At 52.1% G+C, this 18,565-nt stretch overlaps 1 protein-coding gene across 2 annotated transcripts in view; it reads right to left on the reverse strand.

The window, feature by feature from the left end:
* Positions 1-14,649, reverse strand: part of CLPTM1 (CLPTM1 regulator of GABA type A receptor forward trafficking) — a 32,808-nt gene extending 18,159 nt beyond the window's left edge. The window contains exons 1-3 of one of the 2 annotated variants that reach the window (XM_045441990.1): positions 14,521-14,605; positions 9,478-9,619; positions 8,155-8,267 (exon numbers count right to left, since the gene is read on the reverse strand). Coding sequence is in view for 1 of the 2 variants with exons in the window: in XM_045441989.1 (XP_045297945.1) it covers positions 8,155-8,267; positions 14,521-14,592 (185 nt within the window). In the remaining variant the exon portion in view is untranslated. Of the gene's footprint in view, positions 1-8,154; positions 8,268-9,477; positions 9,620-14,520 lie in introns of both variants that reach the window. The other variant, XM_045441989.1, reaches the window with a different exon arrangement.
* Between the last annotated feature and the right edge of the window lie 3,916 nt (positions 14,650-18,565).

Genomic DNA, 18,565 nt, shown 5'->3' on the forward strand with positions numbered 1-18,565 from the left:
GGGTTCGAGCCCCAAGTTGGGATCAGTGCTGACAGCACAGAGCCCACTTGGGTTCTCTCTCCCTCTCTCTCTGCCCCTCCACCGCTCACGCAAGTGTGTGCTTTCCCAAATAAATAAACATTAAAAAAAAAATTTAAAGGGGCGCCTGGGTGGCGCAGTCGGTTAAGCGTCCGACTTCAGCCAGGTCACGATCTCGCGGTCCGTGAGTTCGAGCCCTGCGTCAGGCTCTGGGCTGATGGCTCAGAGCCTGGAGCCTGTTTCCGATTCTGTGTCTCCCTCTCTCGCTGCCCCTCCCCCGTTCATGCTCTGTCTCTCTCTGTCCCAAAAATAAATAAATGTTGAAAAAAAAAAAATTAAAAAAAAAAAAAATTTAAAAACAAACAAACAAACGAAACACAAAACAAAACAAAACCACACACAGAGAGAGACAGAGAGGTATGAAATGATACGCATCAGACTTTCAAATGGATTTCCTGGTTTGGGAGAGTAGGGGGAAGGTGTACAAAAATAGTACAAGACACAATACTGCCTTAAAAATCCTAAATAAAAAAAACCAGGGGCACTTGGCTGGCTCAGTCAGTGGAGTATGCGACTCCTGATCTCGGGGGTTGCGAGTTCAAGCCCCACGTGGGGAGAAGAACCTACTTAAAAAAACAAAACAAACAAAAAAACCCCAGCATTTATATGAATCAACACGTAAAAGGATCACCACCAATAGAGTAATGATGACTGACGGTTATCCTTAGGGGATTTTTACTTTCTTCTTAAGGCTTTTCGTTTTGAATTTTTTTTGAAAATTTTTTTAATGTTTATTTATTTTTGAGAGAGAGACAGCATCAGCAGGGGAGGGGCAGAGAGAGAGGGAGACACAGAATCCAAAGCAGGCTCCAGGCTCTGCCCTGTCAGCACAGAGGCCAAAGCGGGGCTCAAACCCATGAACCGTGAGATCATGACCTGAGCTGAAGTCAGACGCTTAACCGACTGAGCCACCCAGGCGCTCCTCTTATTTTGTCTTTTAATAAACAAAAGAAAAGCCCCAAAGAAAATTGTAGCAGATTGCTAGATGTTTCCCAATATCTGTCTTCCCCTTTTGTCTCAAAAAGAGAACTCCTAAATAAAGACTACAATTCCAGCCTCGCTAACAGCTAGAAATGGAGAGAAGGTGAAGTCCTGGCCAATAAAATGTAAACACCGTGTATTGTGCTGGGCTTTGGAGGAGTGTCCTTAAAGAGAAAGAATAGGCCTCCTTGATTTCTGCTTCCCTCCAGAATGTGGATGTGATGGCTGGATCTTCAGCAGCCATCTTGGGCCATGCAGACAAGGGACAAAACCTATTGACGGTAGAAAAAAGGCAGGAAGGAATCTGGTTGATGACAGATGACAGAATCCTGGTTTTCCTATGTCTGGGATAGCACATGAGAGAGAAGTAAACAACTTCTAAAAAAACTTGTGTTAATTCAGGTCTCTCAGACACCTGCTGCTGTGTAATTATTAAATGAGACAGGAACTTATTAATTACAGGTATGAAAAGCAATATAGCAGAGGTTAAGGGCTCAGCCTCTACTTTGCAATACCCGGACCTGAAGCCCAGCTCTGCCTCTTACCAACTGTGTGACCTCAGGCAAGACTTAACCTCCCCAGGCCTCTGTCTCCTCAACAGTTAAAATGGGGATAATAACACTACCTACCTTGTAGGGTTGTTTATAAGCATTAAATGCATGAATACAGCTCTGTACCCGTATCCGTCTATAAGTACGTATGCATACACACCCACGATATATATACGTCACCTAGAATGAAGCCTGATACACAGCCAGTAAGTACTTTAAAAGTGTTAGATGTTATTAGTTTCATCATAGGAAAAAGGCAGACAAAACTCTTTGGAATGGAAAACTACTACCAGGGAATCTTAGCGTGGGTGGGCCCCAAACCACACGGAAGGGCATGATTGGGCAGAGAGGCTTGTCTTTGCCTGTAGCAGCTATGGAGCCCTGGGGTCTGGGGTCTCAGGGGCGATGGCCCAGCTGAGCCATCTGTTGCCTCCGCAAGAAGTCCCTGACGCACACAGCTGAGGAAGGTCTGGAACTGGAGATCTCCGGGGAACGCTCCGCCTCCAAGAGAGGATCCCATTTTGGTTAACTATGCCGAGGGAGCGTGCGGGAGCAGGGATGCCCACCAGCAGCTCTGCCCTGGCTTAGTGTGGCCTCAGGAGTCCCACCTCTCCTCCGGGCTCCTGGAGGAAGCCCCACGTGTAAAAGGAGGTAGACTGGACCAGACGTTTTTGGAGAACTCCGGATCCCTCGTCTCCTGAACAGCCCCTGTGTGTACCTGTACACCCACAGTTTTGTGGGTCCTCTCAGACAGCTCGTGGACACACCCCTCCATCCACACATCCCAGGCCAGGAAGTCCTACCCTACAACAGCAGGCCTGGAGGAGACTGGCGTTCACCTGATGCTTTTCAGCCTACCGGAGTAAGCAAATAAAAGACGGTAAATCTTCTCTCCCACCCCACGTCAGTATCCTGCTTTCACGGGTTCAGAAGAGTGTTAAATACATGAAAAGTCAAACAATGAAAACTCTCCACCCCATCCATCTATCCACACAGTGCCCATCCCTTCCCATCCCCCACTCCAGGTAACCACTGGCATCATGTGGGGACGCGCCGAAAACTGGACTCCCCTCTCCCCAAAAAAGTCCACTCTTATGCCATCTGCTCGAAGCTTTGAAGAATTCACGGGCCCCTGAAAACAAACCCTGGACCCCACCTTAAGAATTCCAGTTGAGGGGCACCTGGGTGGCGCAGTCGGTTGAGCGTCCGACTTCAGCCAGGTCACGATCTCGCGGTCCGTGAGTTCGAGCCCCGCGTCGGGCTCTGGGCTGATGGCTCAGAGTCTGGAGCCTGTTTCCAATTCTGTGTCTCCCTCTCTCTCTGCCCCTCCCCCGTTCATGCTCTGTCTCTCTCTGTCCCCCCAAAAATAAATAAATAAACGTTGAAAAAAAAAATTAAAAAAAAAAAAAAGAATTCCAGTTGAGGGGCACCTGGGTGGCTCAGCTGGTCAAGCGTCTGACTTCGGCTCAGGTCATGATCTCACCGTTCGGGAGTTCGAGCCCCACATTGGGCCCTGTGCTGACAGCTCGGAGCCTGGGACCTGCTTGGGATTCTGTGTCTCCCTCTCTCTCTCTGCCCCTCTCCTGCTTGCTCTCTGTTTCTCTCTCTCTCTCTCTCTCAAAAATAAATAAACATTTAAAAAAAAAAAAAAAAAGAATTCCAGGCGACATGGTCTCCAGGCACCCACCCCGGCTAACGTTTGGTGCTGCCTGGTTCTAAGGAAGGAAATGAGCCTAAGCTATGACCATATTAAAAAATGTCTATCTGAAGGGGAAGCGGCCGTATGCACTGATGTGGGAAGATTCTAAGATATGTTGTTAATGAAAAAAATCAAGGTGCCGAACTGGGGAAAATAGGCTACTCTTATGTAAAAGTGAAGGGAAAGATAAAAATAATCTTTATTCACAGCTGCTTGGAGCACGCAATAAGGAAGATGATACGGAAGAAAATTCTAGGTCCTAACTGGACCCGGTGGGGAAGAGTGGAACGGAGAAGGAATGGAGGGAACAGAGGCCGCAGTGGAAGAAGCTTGGGTGCGTGTCAGGGATGGCGCCCAAGGGTCTGGGCGGAACAGTGGGGAATTTCCTTCCTGCAGGGCCTCTCCGCATCCTGGGTGACATCCTTGGAACACACTAGGCAGGCAGGCCTGTCCCACACCCAAGTGTGACTGGTGACTGTCTGGGATTGTGGGCTGATTTTTTTTTTTTTTTTTTAAGCTGCTTCTCTTTATATTATCTCAGTTTTTTTTTTTGTTTTGTTTTGTTTTGTTTTTTAATTTTTTTTCAATGTTTATTTATTTTTTTGGGGACAGAGAGAGACAGAGCATGAACGGGGGAGGGGCAGAGAGAGAGGGAGACACAGAATCGGAAACAGGCTCCAGGCTCTGAGCCATCAGCCCAGAGCCCGACTCGGGGCTCGAACTCACAGACCGCGAGATCGTGACCTGGCTGAAGTCGGACGCTTAACCGACTGCGCCACCCAGGCGCCCCAACAACCCTGGCCAATTCTGAGCGGGTGCCAGCTCCCGCTGTCTCCAGGTGACACAGACCTCCTGGCACCCTGTCATGACCTGCGAACTGTCAGGATTCCCCGCTCTGAGACGGAAACTCAGGCACGAGAGGGTATTTCGGCCAGCGAAGGCACACGGCAGGGAGGCGGGGGGGCCGAGGTGATGGAGGGGACCTGCCCCCCTCCACGTTTCGGCAGCCGAGCCTCTGGTTTGGACAAACAGGCCGTTCCCCATTTTTCTCTATTCTGAACAACTGTCTATGAGCATCTTCACATAGCATCACCTCAGGCAAACCGCAGGTGTGCATTTATAGGACGGCCACCAATCCTAACACACTTCTGTGTGACTTTCCTCTCTCTATGCATCTGTACTGTTTGAATTTGCTTTCTACAGGAAGTGTGTATTACTAATGAGTTTCGAGGGGAAAACGAGGACGACGGCATGGAGGAGACAAGCAGCTGACCCACCCCAACCACCTTCGCCCCCCAGGAACAGAACCCCAGCTTTCCGCGGGGCACTCGGTTTCCCAGAAGAAAGATCACATTTCCCAGGCTCCCTTGCGGCAGGCCACAGCCCCATAAGGACGTACTGGCCAAGGGGAGGACTGTTTTAAACAACTCTGCTACGCAAGGATGTGGCGAAAGGAACCCTCGCGCGCTGCTGGTGAGAATGCAAACTGGTGCAGCCACTGTGGAAAACAGTATGAACTGCCCGACGATCCAGGAACTGCACTAGTGAGTATATACCCCCAAAATACAAATATGTTAATTCAAGGGGATGCATGCACGCCGATGTCATAGCAGCATTGTTTATACTAGCCAAATTAGGGAAGCAGCCCACGCGTCCATTAACAGGTAAGTGGATAAAGATGAGATACACACACACACACACACACACACACACACACACACACACACGTAAACAGATTCTTATCCAGACATAAAAAAGAACAAAATCTTGCCGTTTGCAGTGACATGGAGCTATAGGTTATAATATTAAGCAAAGTACGTCAGAGAAGGGCAAATACCATAAGACTTCACTCATATGTGGAATCTAAGAAACAAAATAAGGGGTGCCTGGGTGGCTCAGTCAGTTAAGTGGCCGACTTCGGCTCAGGTCACTATCTCGCTGTTCATGAGTTCAAGCCCCGCGTCAGGCTCTGTGCTGACAGCTCGGAGCCTGGAGCCTGCTTCGGATTCTGTGTCTCCCTCTCTCTCTGACCCTCCCCCATTCATGCTCTGTCTCTCTGTCTCAAAAATAAATAAATGATAAAAAAAAAAAAAAAGAAAGAAACAAAATAAACGAGTAAGAAGGAGAAAAAAAAAAGAGAGAGATAAACCAAGAAAGAGAGTCTTAACTCTAGAGAACAAACTGATGGGGAAGTGGGTGGGGGAAGGGGGAAACAGGTGATGAGGACTAAGGAGTGCATTTGATGCGATGAGCTGCGGGTGATGTATTAAGTCTGGAATCACTGTATCGTACACCTAAAGACAGTATTACATTGTATGTTACCTATACCCAAATTCAAATAAAACCTTATTAACAGGGGCACCTCGGTGGCTCAGTCGGTTGAGCATCCAACTTCGGCCCAGGTCATGATCTCGCGGTTCGCGAGTTTGAGCCCCACGTGGGGCTCTGTGCCGACAGCTCAGAGCCTGGAGCCTGCTTTGGATTCTGTGCCTCCCTCTTTCTTTGCCCCTCCCCCATGCTTGCTTGCTCTCTCTCTCTCTCTCTCTCTCTCTCTCTCTCTCTCTCAAAAATAAATAAACATTAGGGGCGCCTGGGTGGCTCAGCTGGTTGAGCATCTGACTTCGGCTTGGGTCATGATCTCACGGTTCGTGAGTTCGAGCCCCGCATCAGGCTCTGTGCTGACAGCTCAGAGCCTGGAGCCTGCTTCAAATTCTGTCTCTCTCTCTGTCTCTCTCTCTCTGCCCCTCCCCCACTCACACTCTGTCTCTGTCTCTCTCTCTCAAAAATAAATAGAAACATTAAAAACATTTTTTTTAAACCTAATAACAAATTAAATAAACAACTCTGCCACAGAATTTCTCATAGTTGATAAGGAGAGAAAGTGCCTGCCTAAATGCATGGCCTGTCTCTTGAACATTTTGCTGAAATACCTCTCTGGAAAGAAAAAGAAATGTCTGTTTTGCAAATGGGCGAAAAGGGCCCAGATCAGAGAAGGCAGACTGTCACCAGGTCTAGGTGGGCAGTCGTAGAACTCAGCCTCAGATAGATCTCCCTGACCCCACTCAGCTTCTCCCCAGGGCCTTGGTCACAGGCCAGGTTTCCAGAAGGCAAGCCCTGCGCTCCCACTACCCAGGAATTGGCCACATGAAGGCACACATAAAAAGACCACCACCAGCCAGGCACAAAAGGACAGCCTGTATGACTCCACTTAAATGTGGTCAGTGTAACAGTCAAGTTCAGAGAGATGGAACGTATACAATGATGGGTGCCAGGGGTTGTTACAGCGGGGGTTTGTGCTTACTGGGGTTGTTAGTGCTTGATGGATACAGAGTTTCTCTCTGGGGAGATGAAGTTCTGGACATGCATGGGAGTGACTGTTACAATTGTGCACTGGCATATTTTATGTAGTAATGTACATGCTGTGGCTAAACTACGCCCCCCCCCACCCTAAAACTTATAAGTTGAAGTTCTAACCCCGAGTACAGTAACCCCCAGTGAGTGTACTGGGAGATCCAGCCTTTAAAGAGGTGGCTGAAGCTAAGTGATGCCACTGGGTGGACCCCAATCCGATATGACCAGTGTCCTTATAAGAAGAGATTAGGACACAGACACACACAGTGCAAAGACCATGTAGGCACACAGAACATGGCCATCTACAAGCCAGGGAAAGACCTTGGAAGAAACCTCTATCATGGTGACACCTTGATCTCAGACCTGTAGCCTCCAGAACTGTGAGAAAATACATTTCTGTTGTTTACAGCCCCCAGTCTGAGCTATCTGTTACAGCAGCCCTAGCAATTTAACATGGTATATTTAGGGGCGCCTGGCTGGCTCAGTTGGTGGAGCGTGCAACTCTTGATCTCAGAGTTGTGAGTTCAAGCCCTGCGCTGGGTCTAGAGATTATTTAAAAATAAAATCTTGGGGCGCCTGGGTGGCTCAGTCGGTTAAGAGTCCGACTTCGGCTCAGGTCATGATCTCGTAGTTTGTGGGTTCGAGCCCCGTGTCGGGCTCTGTGCTGACCGCTTGGAACCTGGAGCCTGCTTCGGATTCTGTGTCTCCTTCTCTCTCTGCTCCTCCCCCACTTGTACTCTATCAAAAATAAATAAACGTTTAAAAAAAAAAAAATCTTTACAAATAAAATCTTATGGGCGCCTGGGTGGCTCAGTCGATTAGGCGTCTGACTTTGGCTCAGGTCATGATCTCACAGCTCATGAGTGCGAGCCCCGCGTCGCACTCTGTGCTAACAGCTCACAGCCTAGAGCCTGTTTCGGATTCTGTGTCTCCCTCTCTCTCTGCCCATAACCTACTCGCATTCTGTCTCTGTCTCTCTCAAAAATAAATAAAACATTTAAAAGAATAATTAAAAAAAAAAGTCTTAAAAGGGGCGTGGGGTGGCTCAGTTGGTTGAGTGGCCAACTCTTGATTTTGGCTCAGGTCATGATCTCACGGATCGTGGGTTCGAGCCCTACATCGGGCTCTGTGCTGACAGCACGGACCCTGCTTGGCATTCCCTGTCTCCCTCTCTTTCTGCCCCTCCCTTGCTCTCTCTCTCTCTCTCTCTCTCCCCAAAATAAATAAACATTTAAAGCAAATAAAATAAAATCTCAAAAAAGACATATAGGCGTGCCTGGTGGGCTCAGTCAGAACACGTGGCTCTTGATCTCGGGGTTGTAAGTTCGAGCCCCACATGGGGTGTGGAGACTACTTATAACAACAAGAACAGCATATTTTACCACAGTAAAAGAAAACCCTAGTCACCACCAATGGTTACGCCCGGTGGCTTTTTCCTTTCTTATGTTTTATGTGAACTTTTTTCGATGACCAGAAGCAGCCCCACCTGCTCACCTGAACAGCACCCCTTTGATGACTTGCCAGGCGTTGGGCGCTGGCTGGGGTGCTGGGTTCCGGGGCTGGGTCTCCGCCCGCGGGTCCCTCCCAATGCTGCCGTTGCTGGCCACCTGCAGGAAACGGAGACCAGGTGAGGAGGGAGGGTGTCACCTGAGGCACCACTGCGCGCCAAGGCCCGGCACAGGGCTGAGCACAGAGTGGTGCCTGATCAAGAACTGGAGAACATTTCGGGGCTCCCGGGTGGCTCAGTCGGTTGAGCGTCCGACTTCGGCTCGGGCCACGATCTCACGGTTTGTGAGTTTGAGCCCCCGCATCTGGCTCTGTGTTGACAGCTCGGAGCCTGGAGCCTGCTTCGGATTCCGCGTCTCCCTCTTTCTCTCTCCCTTTTCTCGCTCTCTGTCTCTATCTCTCTCAAAAATAAATAAACATTAAGAAAAAAAAAATTTAAAGAACTGGAGAACGGATGAATACAGTCACCCAGGAAGGCTGGTATATCTTGCTCCTTCAAGACAAAAACGCTTCCCCAAAACCTACTCCGTGCTGGTGACACCGAGGTGACGGAGACGGCCCTGTACTGCCCTCCTGGGGATCACAGTCCAGTGGGGGGAGCTAAAGAGTCCCCAGATAGGGATGATCCAGAGTAGACAGGGCTGGGATGTAGGATGCTAGAGGGGGCATCTGGTCCAGCCTAGAGGTCAGGGAGGGCTTCCTGGAAGAAGGGGCACTGGAGCTGAGACTTAAAACATAACAAAGGGATAATGCAGAGGAAACAGTGAGGGAAGCAGCCGGTACAGAAATGAAGGGGAGAGATACTATCTGACTCTGAGGACTGTCCACTGCTCCCTGAAGCCAGAGCCCAGGATGCAAGGGACAATGCAGGCTAGGGGGACAATGCAGCATGGTGACAAGTGCCAGATCCCATAAGGCTTGGGTTTATCTAAAAGGGTCTACCCTGGGCAAACAGTTCCGAAGGCCTCCTCGGTGGCCGGCCCTGTGCGGGGCCTTGTCCCTCCAGGGGCTCCTTATCCAGCAGGAGACAGACACAGAGCAACACGGCCAGAGTGTGAGCCACAGGCACACACTACCCCGTGAGGCCACGACGAGGAATGTTTCCATTCAGCAGCCGGGCAGATGGAGGCTCTGACAGGCGAATCCACTTGTCTGGGTGGCTCAGGAAGGAAAAGGGCAGCAGGGTGACAAGGGGGTGTCAGGCAGGGCTTCCTAGAGCAACCTTCACTCAGAAACAGAAGCTCAGAAGCAGGGAATGTCATGTCAGGAAGGGCCCGAGGCGGGGATGTCTTCCCACCCCTGTCCTTGCACCTGCTGGCTCCCGGATCCTGTCCTCTTCCTCCTCCCAGCTCTGTCCCCTCACCGCTCAGCCTTCAAGAGGCAGGACCAGGACTGTCATGGTCACCGTGAGGCAGGAGCACTGCCCATCACAGAGCAGGGGCTCAACAAACACCTGTGGAATCAACACGTGTTCCCTGAAGGGCTTGCCCGCATCACCCAGGCCTCCCCCCACCACAGCCCCGAGCCCACCCCTCTCTGTCATTCATCACCCCCTGTCCCCTTCGGCAGGAGTTCCTCCCTGTATCTACCAACATGCGGGACAGTACCGTGGTAATTGGTAGGGGCTCTAGGGCCCCACAGTTCCTGACTGTGAGATCGTGGGCACGTCACTTCCCCTCTCTGGCCCAAAGGCCAGGTTGTGAAAATACTGGTATGTTTTAGACAGAAAAGATTTCCTTCATGTGTGAAAAATGGATTTCCTGAGCATCTACTGTGCACCAGGCTCAGTACTAGGCAGTGGCCACGCAGCTCTGGGCCCTGCCCTCATGGAGCTCAGGGTCTAGAACAAAACACACCCACGGAACGGTCAACAGGATCGCTCAAGCTGGTAAACAGGAAACAAAAGTGCTCTGGAGGAAACAAGCAGGGACACATGATGCCTACTGGGGTGGGGAAGGGGACCCACTCTGGATTAGGTGGTCAGGAGCCTGCCTGAGGAGCTGTTGTTGACATTTGGGTGAAGGGCATGGTGGGAGGAAAGGTTCACGGAAGGGGTTGGCTGGGGGCAGGCAAGGTCAGAGACAGGCACGGGGTCCCCTTATTCAGGTTGGCCTTGCTTCCGGAAGCGCAGGGGGCCAAGTAAGTGCTTCCAGCAGCTGTGTGCTGATTCTCAGGGTCAAGAAACAGAAGGTGAGGGCCAGGCCAGGATTTGAACCCATGTCTGGCCGACTCCCAGGTCTGTTCTCTTACCCGCACGGGTGGACAAGCTGGCTGGAAACCCTCCCACAGAAAGGCAGAGAAGTGCAGTGAGATGCCACTTCACCATGCTGGCCACGGTCAAAAGGACGGACAATCACAAGTGTTGACGAGGGTGTGGAGGAAACAGGGCCGGTGGGGAGATGGGGTTGCGGCTTTGAAAGATGCAGCAGAGCATTAATAAGTGAAATGTGCACCTGCCATACAAACCAGCAGCCCCACTCCTCGGTCTCTACCCAAGAGAAAGGAGAACACACACACACACACACACACACACACGGGAAAGCTTATGTGCAAATGTGCAAATGTTCACAGGGGCGTTATTTGTAATAGCCAAAAACAACCCAAAGGCCCCTCCACCTTGATGAATGAACCTGGTGTATCCATACACACAATGGAATGCTACTCAGCAATAAAAAGGAGCCCAACTGGGGGCAGAGAGTGGCTGCAAGAGGAAACCGGAATGTTCTGACTGGATGCAGACAGGATGGTGGCGATGGTGGTGCCGCACAATTGCAAAACTGGACTAAAAGCCACTGGACTCCACACTAACAACAGGTGAATGTTGTTGTATCTGTTGTAGCTCAAAAGAAAGGCAACTTCCCTGTGGCTCCCACTTCCCTGGGAGTAAAGGCGAAGTCTTCATGTTGATCCCTAAGCCCTGGCCTGATTTGGCCCCTTCCATGCCTCTCTACTCTCATTCATTGGGTCCAGCCACAAGGCCTCCTCGCTGTTCCTTAGTAGGACCAGGCACCTCCCACCTCAGGGCCTTTGCACTGGCAGTTCCCTTTACCCGAGAGGCTTCCTGCTGACCCTGTATCCGCATGCCTCCCTCCCTCGTCTTCTTCAAGTCTTTGTTCAAATGTCACCTCCTCAGAGAGGCCTTCCCAGACTACCTTGTTTAAAAAAAAATTTTTTTTTTTAACGTTTATTTATTTTGGAGACAAAGAGAGACAGAGCATGAACGGGCGAGGGTCAGAGAGAGAGGGAGACACAGAATCTGAAACGGGCTCCAGGCTCCAAGCTGTCAGCACAGAGCCCGACGCGGGGCTCGAACTCACGGACCGCGAGATCATGACCTGAGCCGAAGTCAGCCGCTTAACCGACTGAGCCACCCAGGCGCCCCCAGACTACCTTGTTTAAATTGCAACCCTCAGGGGCGCCTGGGTGGCTCAGTCAGTTGAGCATCAGACTTCAGCCCAGGTCACGATCTCGCGGTCTGTGACTTCAAGCCCTGCATCGGGCTCTGTGCTGACAGCTCGGAGCCTGGAGCCCGTTTCAGATTCTGTGTCTCCCTCTCTCTCTCTCTGCCCCTCCCCTGTTCATGTTCTGTCTCTCTGTCTCAAAAATAAATAAATGTAAAAAAAAAAAAAATTTTATTTAAATAAATAAATAAATAAATAAATAAATTGCAACCCTCTTACCCACCCCTCACTTCCTATCTCCTTCTCCAGCTTTACTCTGTCCACGGGACTTATCACCATCTGACGTGCTATATTCATTGTACTCCTGTCCATTCTTTCACCCCCACCCCCCGGACCCTTAGACAGAACATGAGCTCCAAAAGGGCAGGGACTCTGTTCTGTTCACAGCTGTATCCCCAGCATGAGCCTGGAGCCTGGCAAGTAGTGGAGACTCAGTATACACTAGCTGAAGGAATGAAGGGCAGGGCTCTGGGCCATGTTTGGGCCTCTGGCTGGAGGAGCGGGCTGGCAGGAGCATGACACGGCCAAGGGTCCGCCCCCTCAGTGCTAGGCCCCACAGGCCTGGGGAGGGTGTGATGTCCCCGCACACAGTAGTGACTAAGACACAGTTCCTCCTCTGGGACCCACACATCCAATCTCACACAATCCCCAGAAACACTGGCTTAGGGGCCCAGAAACAGCTGAGACCATCAGCCTGGGCTGGAGTATGAAGACCGGCTTTCAAGCACATCTTCACCGACTGCCTTGGTCCACCGTGGGAATTCCATCTCGGCCCAGCCTCTGACTCAAGACCTGTTCATTCCACAAACACTGAGCACCTGCTCTGTGCCGGGTCCCAAGCTGGGCGGTGCAGGGGACACAGTGTTGACCCAAACAGTCCTGGTTCTGCCCTCCAAGGCCTCCCAGTCCAGGGGAAGAGACAGGCAGACAGTACAACCCAGAGTGGGCAGGGCTGGGACAGGCGAGCCCAGGGGGCTGTGGGAGCGCTGACCCAGGCTGAGAGAGTCAGACAGGGCTTCCTAGGGGAGGGAACATCTGTGATGTACAGAACTAGTATGGATCGATCTGGTAAAGAGGGGAGAAGTATGTGAGAAGGCCATTGAGGAAAGAACAAGGCACACTCCTGGAAATAAAAGACCTTTACAGTGGCTGATGTTCCATTCACTCAGTGTTTCTCAAGCAGGGGTGATTTGCCCCGCCCCCCCCCCCAGGGGGGGATACTTAGCAACATCTGGGACATTTTTGACAGCCACGACTGGGGAGAGGTACGTGTGTTACTGACATCTAGTGTGCAGAGGCCGGAGATGCTCTGAACACCCCACGATGTGTGGGACAGCCCCTCACAACACACAATTAACCGACCCAAAATGTCAATAGTGCTGAGGCTGGGAAATACTAATCTATCTAGCCTGAAGAAAATTCAGACCACGCAAGGCCTTGATCTACTAAAGAATTTGCACTTTACCTTGAAGGCAAAGGAAGAAGTCTTGAAAGGTTTTAAGCAGAGGTGAGACAAAAGAAAAATCAGGGGGTCCCTGGAAGCCTGGCAATCAAGGGAACCTGAGCCCTGGTCTCTCTGACCACCCCCGATCCAGTAACCAGCAGAAACTCAGAGGGGGAAAAGATCTTTCAGCAAGACTGGGAAGCCCCTGATGACAGGGACTCTGTCTTCATTCTAGAGTTAACTCAACAAATATTTTCTGAGGCCGCCCCCAGGCCAGACCCTGGTTGCAGATGCTGAGCCAGGTATGTTGGGCTCAGTCACCAAATCTCATCTGGGTGGCCTCCCCAGGTGATATTATTTGCTCTTCCTCTGGGCTCCCTCAGTCCCTGGCACAGACTTTTGTCACCACCCTAGTCATTCAGGACTATAATTCTTTACATGTCAATCTTCTCTCCCACTCCACTGATGGCAGGGGCATGGCTGGAACCATCTTTGTGACCCATCACATGGCCGGCCACCCTGTGCAACCCCTCCACTTATCACTGGAGAAATAAAGGCCCAAAGAAGGCAAGGAACTTGTCCAAGGTCACACAGAAAGTCAGCTTCATTCTTCCCTCTCAACCTGCACCTCCTCTCCCCGGTGCTGCCTCCCACATGTCAGTGACATCCCAGTGGGTGGGTCGACAGCACCTTGCTGTCACTCCATCCATTCCCTAAATGCCTGAAGGGTGGATGCCTGAACTAGTATGTTCTGCAGCTTCAGTTTAGTTGAAACAGTAATGGGTCAGAAGTCACCACCACCTGGGCTAACCCCCCCCCCCTTGGATTAATTTATGCTCAAAGCATAAACACCCTTCCCAGTCCTGACCACCCTGGGTCAGCAATGTCTGGATTGCTACACGGAATGGATCCCAAACCCAACCTGGGTGACCTTCTACAAGAGCCTTAGTCTCGCTCTTCCTTGGATTCCCGTCTGTAAAGTGGGTCTGTCGGTCTCCACCGTCCGTGCCCTTACCCACGATGACTACCTGACTTCCCCAGAGCTAGAAAACTCCCAATCAATCAATGATTGCCCACATCTCAGGCACTGCGAGGGAGACTCTGAATGCCAGTCCACTTCAAGAACGGTCTTAGAGCCTGAATCGCAGAGTCGAGAACCAGGGCGCCTGGGTAGAAGTCTGCGCCCCTCCGCGCCACTGTCTCCCGGCTCGAGCCATGAGCCTGGTGGCCGCCCAGCGCGAGCGTGCAGGGGACCCGGCGTGCAACAGGGCCCCGCTCCCCGCACCGTCCGGCCTCCAGGACTGCCCGGCCCGCCTGGGCCCGGTACTCAAGGTCCCTCTGGGCAAGGAGCCCCCAGTGCACGGGACTCCGCGAAAAGGGGCAGGACACGCCCCGTGGGAGGCCCCCCGGGTGGGGAAGAACCCCTCAGGCCCCTCTCGGCCTCCGTACCTGACCGGAGCCGCCTCCCCCGGCCGCAACCACGGCGCTGCCGGCCCCGTCCGCCTCCTGCGCCGCCGCCATCTTCCCGCTCCGGGTCCCCGCCCCCGCCGCCAGCCCCGCCCCGTCCCCGACGGCGCCAGCGCGATCGCGCGAGATTTCACACTTCGCCGGGCCCGCCAGCTACCGTATCCGGCAAGGCAGCTCAAGCCACGCCTCTCAGAAGAGCCGCTTCCGGCTAAGAAAGAACCAGCCCGGCCACCGTACCCCAACCACCACCCTGCCGTACGTTTGTTTTCACCTAGTAGACCGTCACCCTGCTTGGAACGCCCGGACTTTCTCGGCCAGCGTATCAGCGTCCCACGGGCTCCATTCCCTTTGCTTCCTCGAGTTAATCTGCTTCTTCCATTTATATGAAGCCTTGCAGGCCATCCTGCCTTCCTCACTCGGCCGATTCTTCGAGTCGTTTCCGTTTTCGTGTTTCTTGAGCTTTCCCGGCCACCGTAACTCCTCAAAATGTTCGGCTCAATACACGCCCTTCGTGTGTTCAAGGAACCTCCCTGGCCGCGGTACCGAGACTCAGAGGGCGGGCCTTAGGCCAATGTCATCGCCTTCAGACCCCTCTTCCTAAAGGAACCATTTCCTCCAAGTCCCCTTAGGTTATAATTTTTCTGTGCATTCAAAGTTATTATTTCAGGGTTCTCACGGCCACCACACCTTCAAATCGGACCCTGTCGTTCCCTTCCCAACACTTCGGGCCACCTAGTTTGGCCCGCACGCGCGTTTCCGGAGTGGTCTTTGCTTTCCAGCAATTTCGCAACTCTGGACTCGGCTTCAAGGGCTCTTAGAACTTCATCCTTTTTCTTAGCTATGTGTGTTTGTACAGTTCCAAGCCTGGACACGGGTTGAGTGACCCCTGGTCTGGGGAGGATGGTATGGAGGACGGGAAAGGACAGAAGTCTGTCAGCGGCTGTTAAGCCTTATGTATGAATGGAGTGGAGGTGTTTAAACCCTGGTTGTGCTACTGACCTTCTATACGATCCCAGACAAGTGACATTATCTCTTTGGGCCTCAGTTTCTTTTATAAACTAAGCATTTCCCTCCCGCTTTTGCCTCTCCGGGTTTTTGGAAAGACCTAGTGAGATCACTAATGTAAAGCACCTCCCACCACCCCCCCCACACACACACACACATACACACCTGCTCTTAGCAAGCGATCAATATTGTGCACTGTTATTACGAACCTTACATATTACCCGGAAGGGAGAGTAGGCTTTGCATTGGGATTCTCCAATTAACTTATTTCTCATTTTATTGCTTACTGCCTTCACTTTCCTCTTAGTCCCAGCTCAGTAGTAATATCACCTCCTCCTGGAAACCCTCCCTGGCCCCCAGGCTGTGCCGGCACAGTCTCCTAGTCTTTCCAGATCCCAGGACTCCCCAGCTCCCCCCCTGCCCATTTTGTGTTATCGCTGTCAGGGATGGGTGTGGTATGTCTTGCCGTGGGAGTGGGCGGGGAAGCCCAGGGCATTCACGGTCACTGCTCTGCCTCCAGCACTGCCCCAGGGGATGGTTGCTAAGTGAAAGGATGAAAGTCTGCGTGCAGCAGGTGGATGACACACATCTGAGAGCCAACACAAAGGCAAGAAGGAACCTTAGAGAACATCTTGCCCAGTCCACTTCTCTCCCATATAATAAGGGTAGTGAGAACGATTCTCTAAAATTGTAGGCGCAGTCTAGGGATGAAACGAACATACTCACTAAGTCCACCAGACATGAGGCAGACTGAGATTTGCCGGCCTCTTTCTCAAAAGTGCAAAATTCGGGGCACCTGGGTGGCTCAGTCGGTTGAGGATCCAACTTCAGCTCAGGGCATGATCTGACGGTTCATGGCTTGGAGCCTTACATCAGGCTCTCTGCTGTCAGCACAGAGTCGGCTTGGAGCCTCTGTCCACCCCTCCCCCTGCCCCTTCCCTGCTTGTGCTCGCTCTCCCAAAAATAAATAAACACTAAAAACATTAATTAATTAATTAATTAATTAATAATAAATAACAGTGCAAAATTACGTGTGTAGTTTGTAATAGAGGACCACAGAAAGCCCAGGCAAGTGAAGGGCTTTGAAACTTAATCTTCTCTAGCTTCATGTAACCTCATCTCTGCTTTTAACTCTAGATATAAAAGCTCCAGTCGGCCCTCCTGTCTCATAAACTGCAGAGTCCCGATCTGTCGGAGCTTGAGGGTCAGTGAGCTAGACTGTGACCTTAGGACCCCTGCAAAGCCCTCCCCCATTTCTGTTGAATGACCAGAAAAGTTCTTCCATTTCTGTTAACTGCTAATTGAATCACCGCCCAGGGCCACTCTGCACTCCACTAGGGGGCGCCCAACACCAACCAGAGGCTGTGATCTCGGGTTCTAAGGGAGAAGAGAGCTGGAGCCCTGAACGTTTGGGTCCTGAGGAAAACGGGCTGGAGGTCCAGACTCCTGAGTCCCAGGGAGAAGAAGTCTGGGGACCCAGACTCTTGCGTTGTGAGGCAAGAGGAGTCTAGGGGCCTGGACTCTGGGGTCCTAGGGCAGTGGGACTGGGGTGGAGGCCTGAGAAAGGAAGGAGGAATCTAGGAAGGGCACCGGGATTGGTTGGAAGCAGAACCGGCCTGGGCAGTCGTTTGGTTTGGCTTGAGTCCGTGGGAAACAAGTGGACAGAGCAGGGATTGTTCCTCTAGGGTCCCCCCTCCCCATCACCCCCTGGGTTTGGCAGCCTCAGCTCTTCCCAGGCCCTGGGGACTTGGGGGCATTTCCCACAATCCCTCCCCAAGGCCCCTGTTTTCTACTAGACTCACAGCTGCCCATCCTCAGGACCTGGGAAAACTGCCCCAAGAGCACTGAAAGACTGGCTGGAGGTTAATGCCAAGCAGATTAGGAGAAACAGAGGCCCTGGATCCTCGGAGGCCAGCAGCCCCACCCCTGAGACTTGGGGGCCCCGGACCACCCTCTACTTCCTGAGGACCCAGAAGTCCAGATCCCCAGCCTTCTGCCCAGGAGCCCCAGCGCTGTCCTCTCTGACTGTACCATCTCTGCTCTTGTACACCCTGGGCTTTTTGCCTACAATTCCCCCACTGCCCAGATACCATTTCCCAACCACTGACTGCCCCGCGGGGACCTGGGGGCCAAGCCAGTACCCTCCTCCCCCCCCCCCCACTTCCCGGCATCAACAGCCCCAAACCACTGCGCTGTGATGCATCCCCCCATGACCAGCCCAGCCAGGATGCCCTCCCCTACCCCAGGGGCCTGCTCCCAGGCCTGGATCTCCTCACTTCTTCTTTTCTTCATGGCACATAATGTTACTTGAAGTCATCTCCTTTGGTCGTTGTCCTCCTCCTCCTCCTCTGCTTCCTCCCTACTCCCCACCACCAGCCTCTCTGTTTGTGGCTTCAAGACGGAATACAGCTCCTGACCCTGAGCGGGAGCTCAGGAAATGATACCGCTATTGCTAATAAGGAGAGAGCAGCTAACAAAACATACCACAAAGCCATCAGCACTCAAGCTGAGTGGAATTGGGCCAGGACCCAATGAATAGCTTTTGGAAAGACCACAGAGGGCAGGACTCTCTGTCTTTCCCCTGTAGTGTCTCCTGAGCCTGGCAGGGTCTCAATAAATACTTGTGGGACAAGTGTGTAGGAATTGTCACAGGGCACGGCTTTTACGGATCCATTCTCTTGGGTCCCAGACAAGCTGGTTGCTGACTTCCTATGCTCAGCAGTGACGTCTGGGCACCAGTCTCCCCCTGTCATAGGACCATTGGACACCTCACTGTGATGCACACTTAAAACATCAGCCCAGGGGTGCCTGGGTGGCTCAGTCGGTTAAGTGTCCGACTTAAGCTCAGGTCACGATCTCGCAGTCCGTGAGTTCGAGCCCCGCGTCGGGCTCTGGGCTGATGGCTCAGAGCCTGGAGCCTGCTTCCAATTCTGTGTCTCCCTCTCTCTCTGCCCCTCCCCCGTTCATGCTCTGTCTCTCTCTGTCTCAAAAATAAATAAACGTTAAAAAAAAAATTAAAAAA

Source organism: Leopardus geoffroyi, chromosome E2 (assembly GCF_018350155.1).
Source record: "Leopardus geoffroyi isolate Oge1 chromosome E2, O.geoffroyi_Oge1_pat1.0, whole genome shotgun sequence".
In the NCBI taxonomy this organism is placed as follows: domain Eukaryota; kingdom Metazoa; phylum Chordata; class Mammalia; order Carnivora; family Felidae; genus Leopardus; species Leopardus geoffroyi.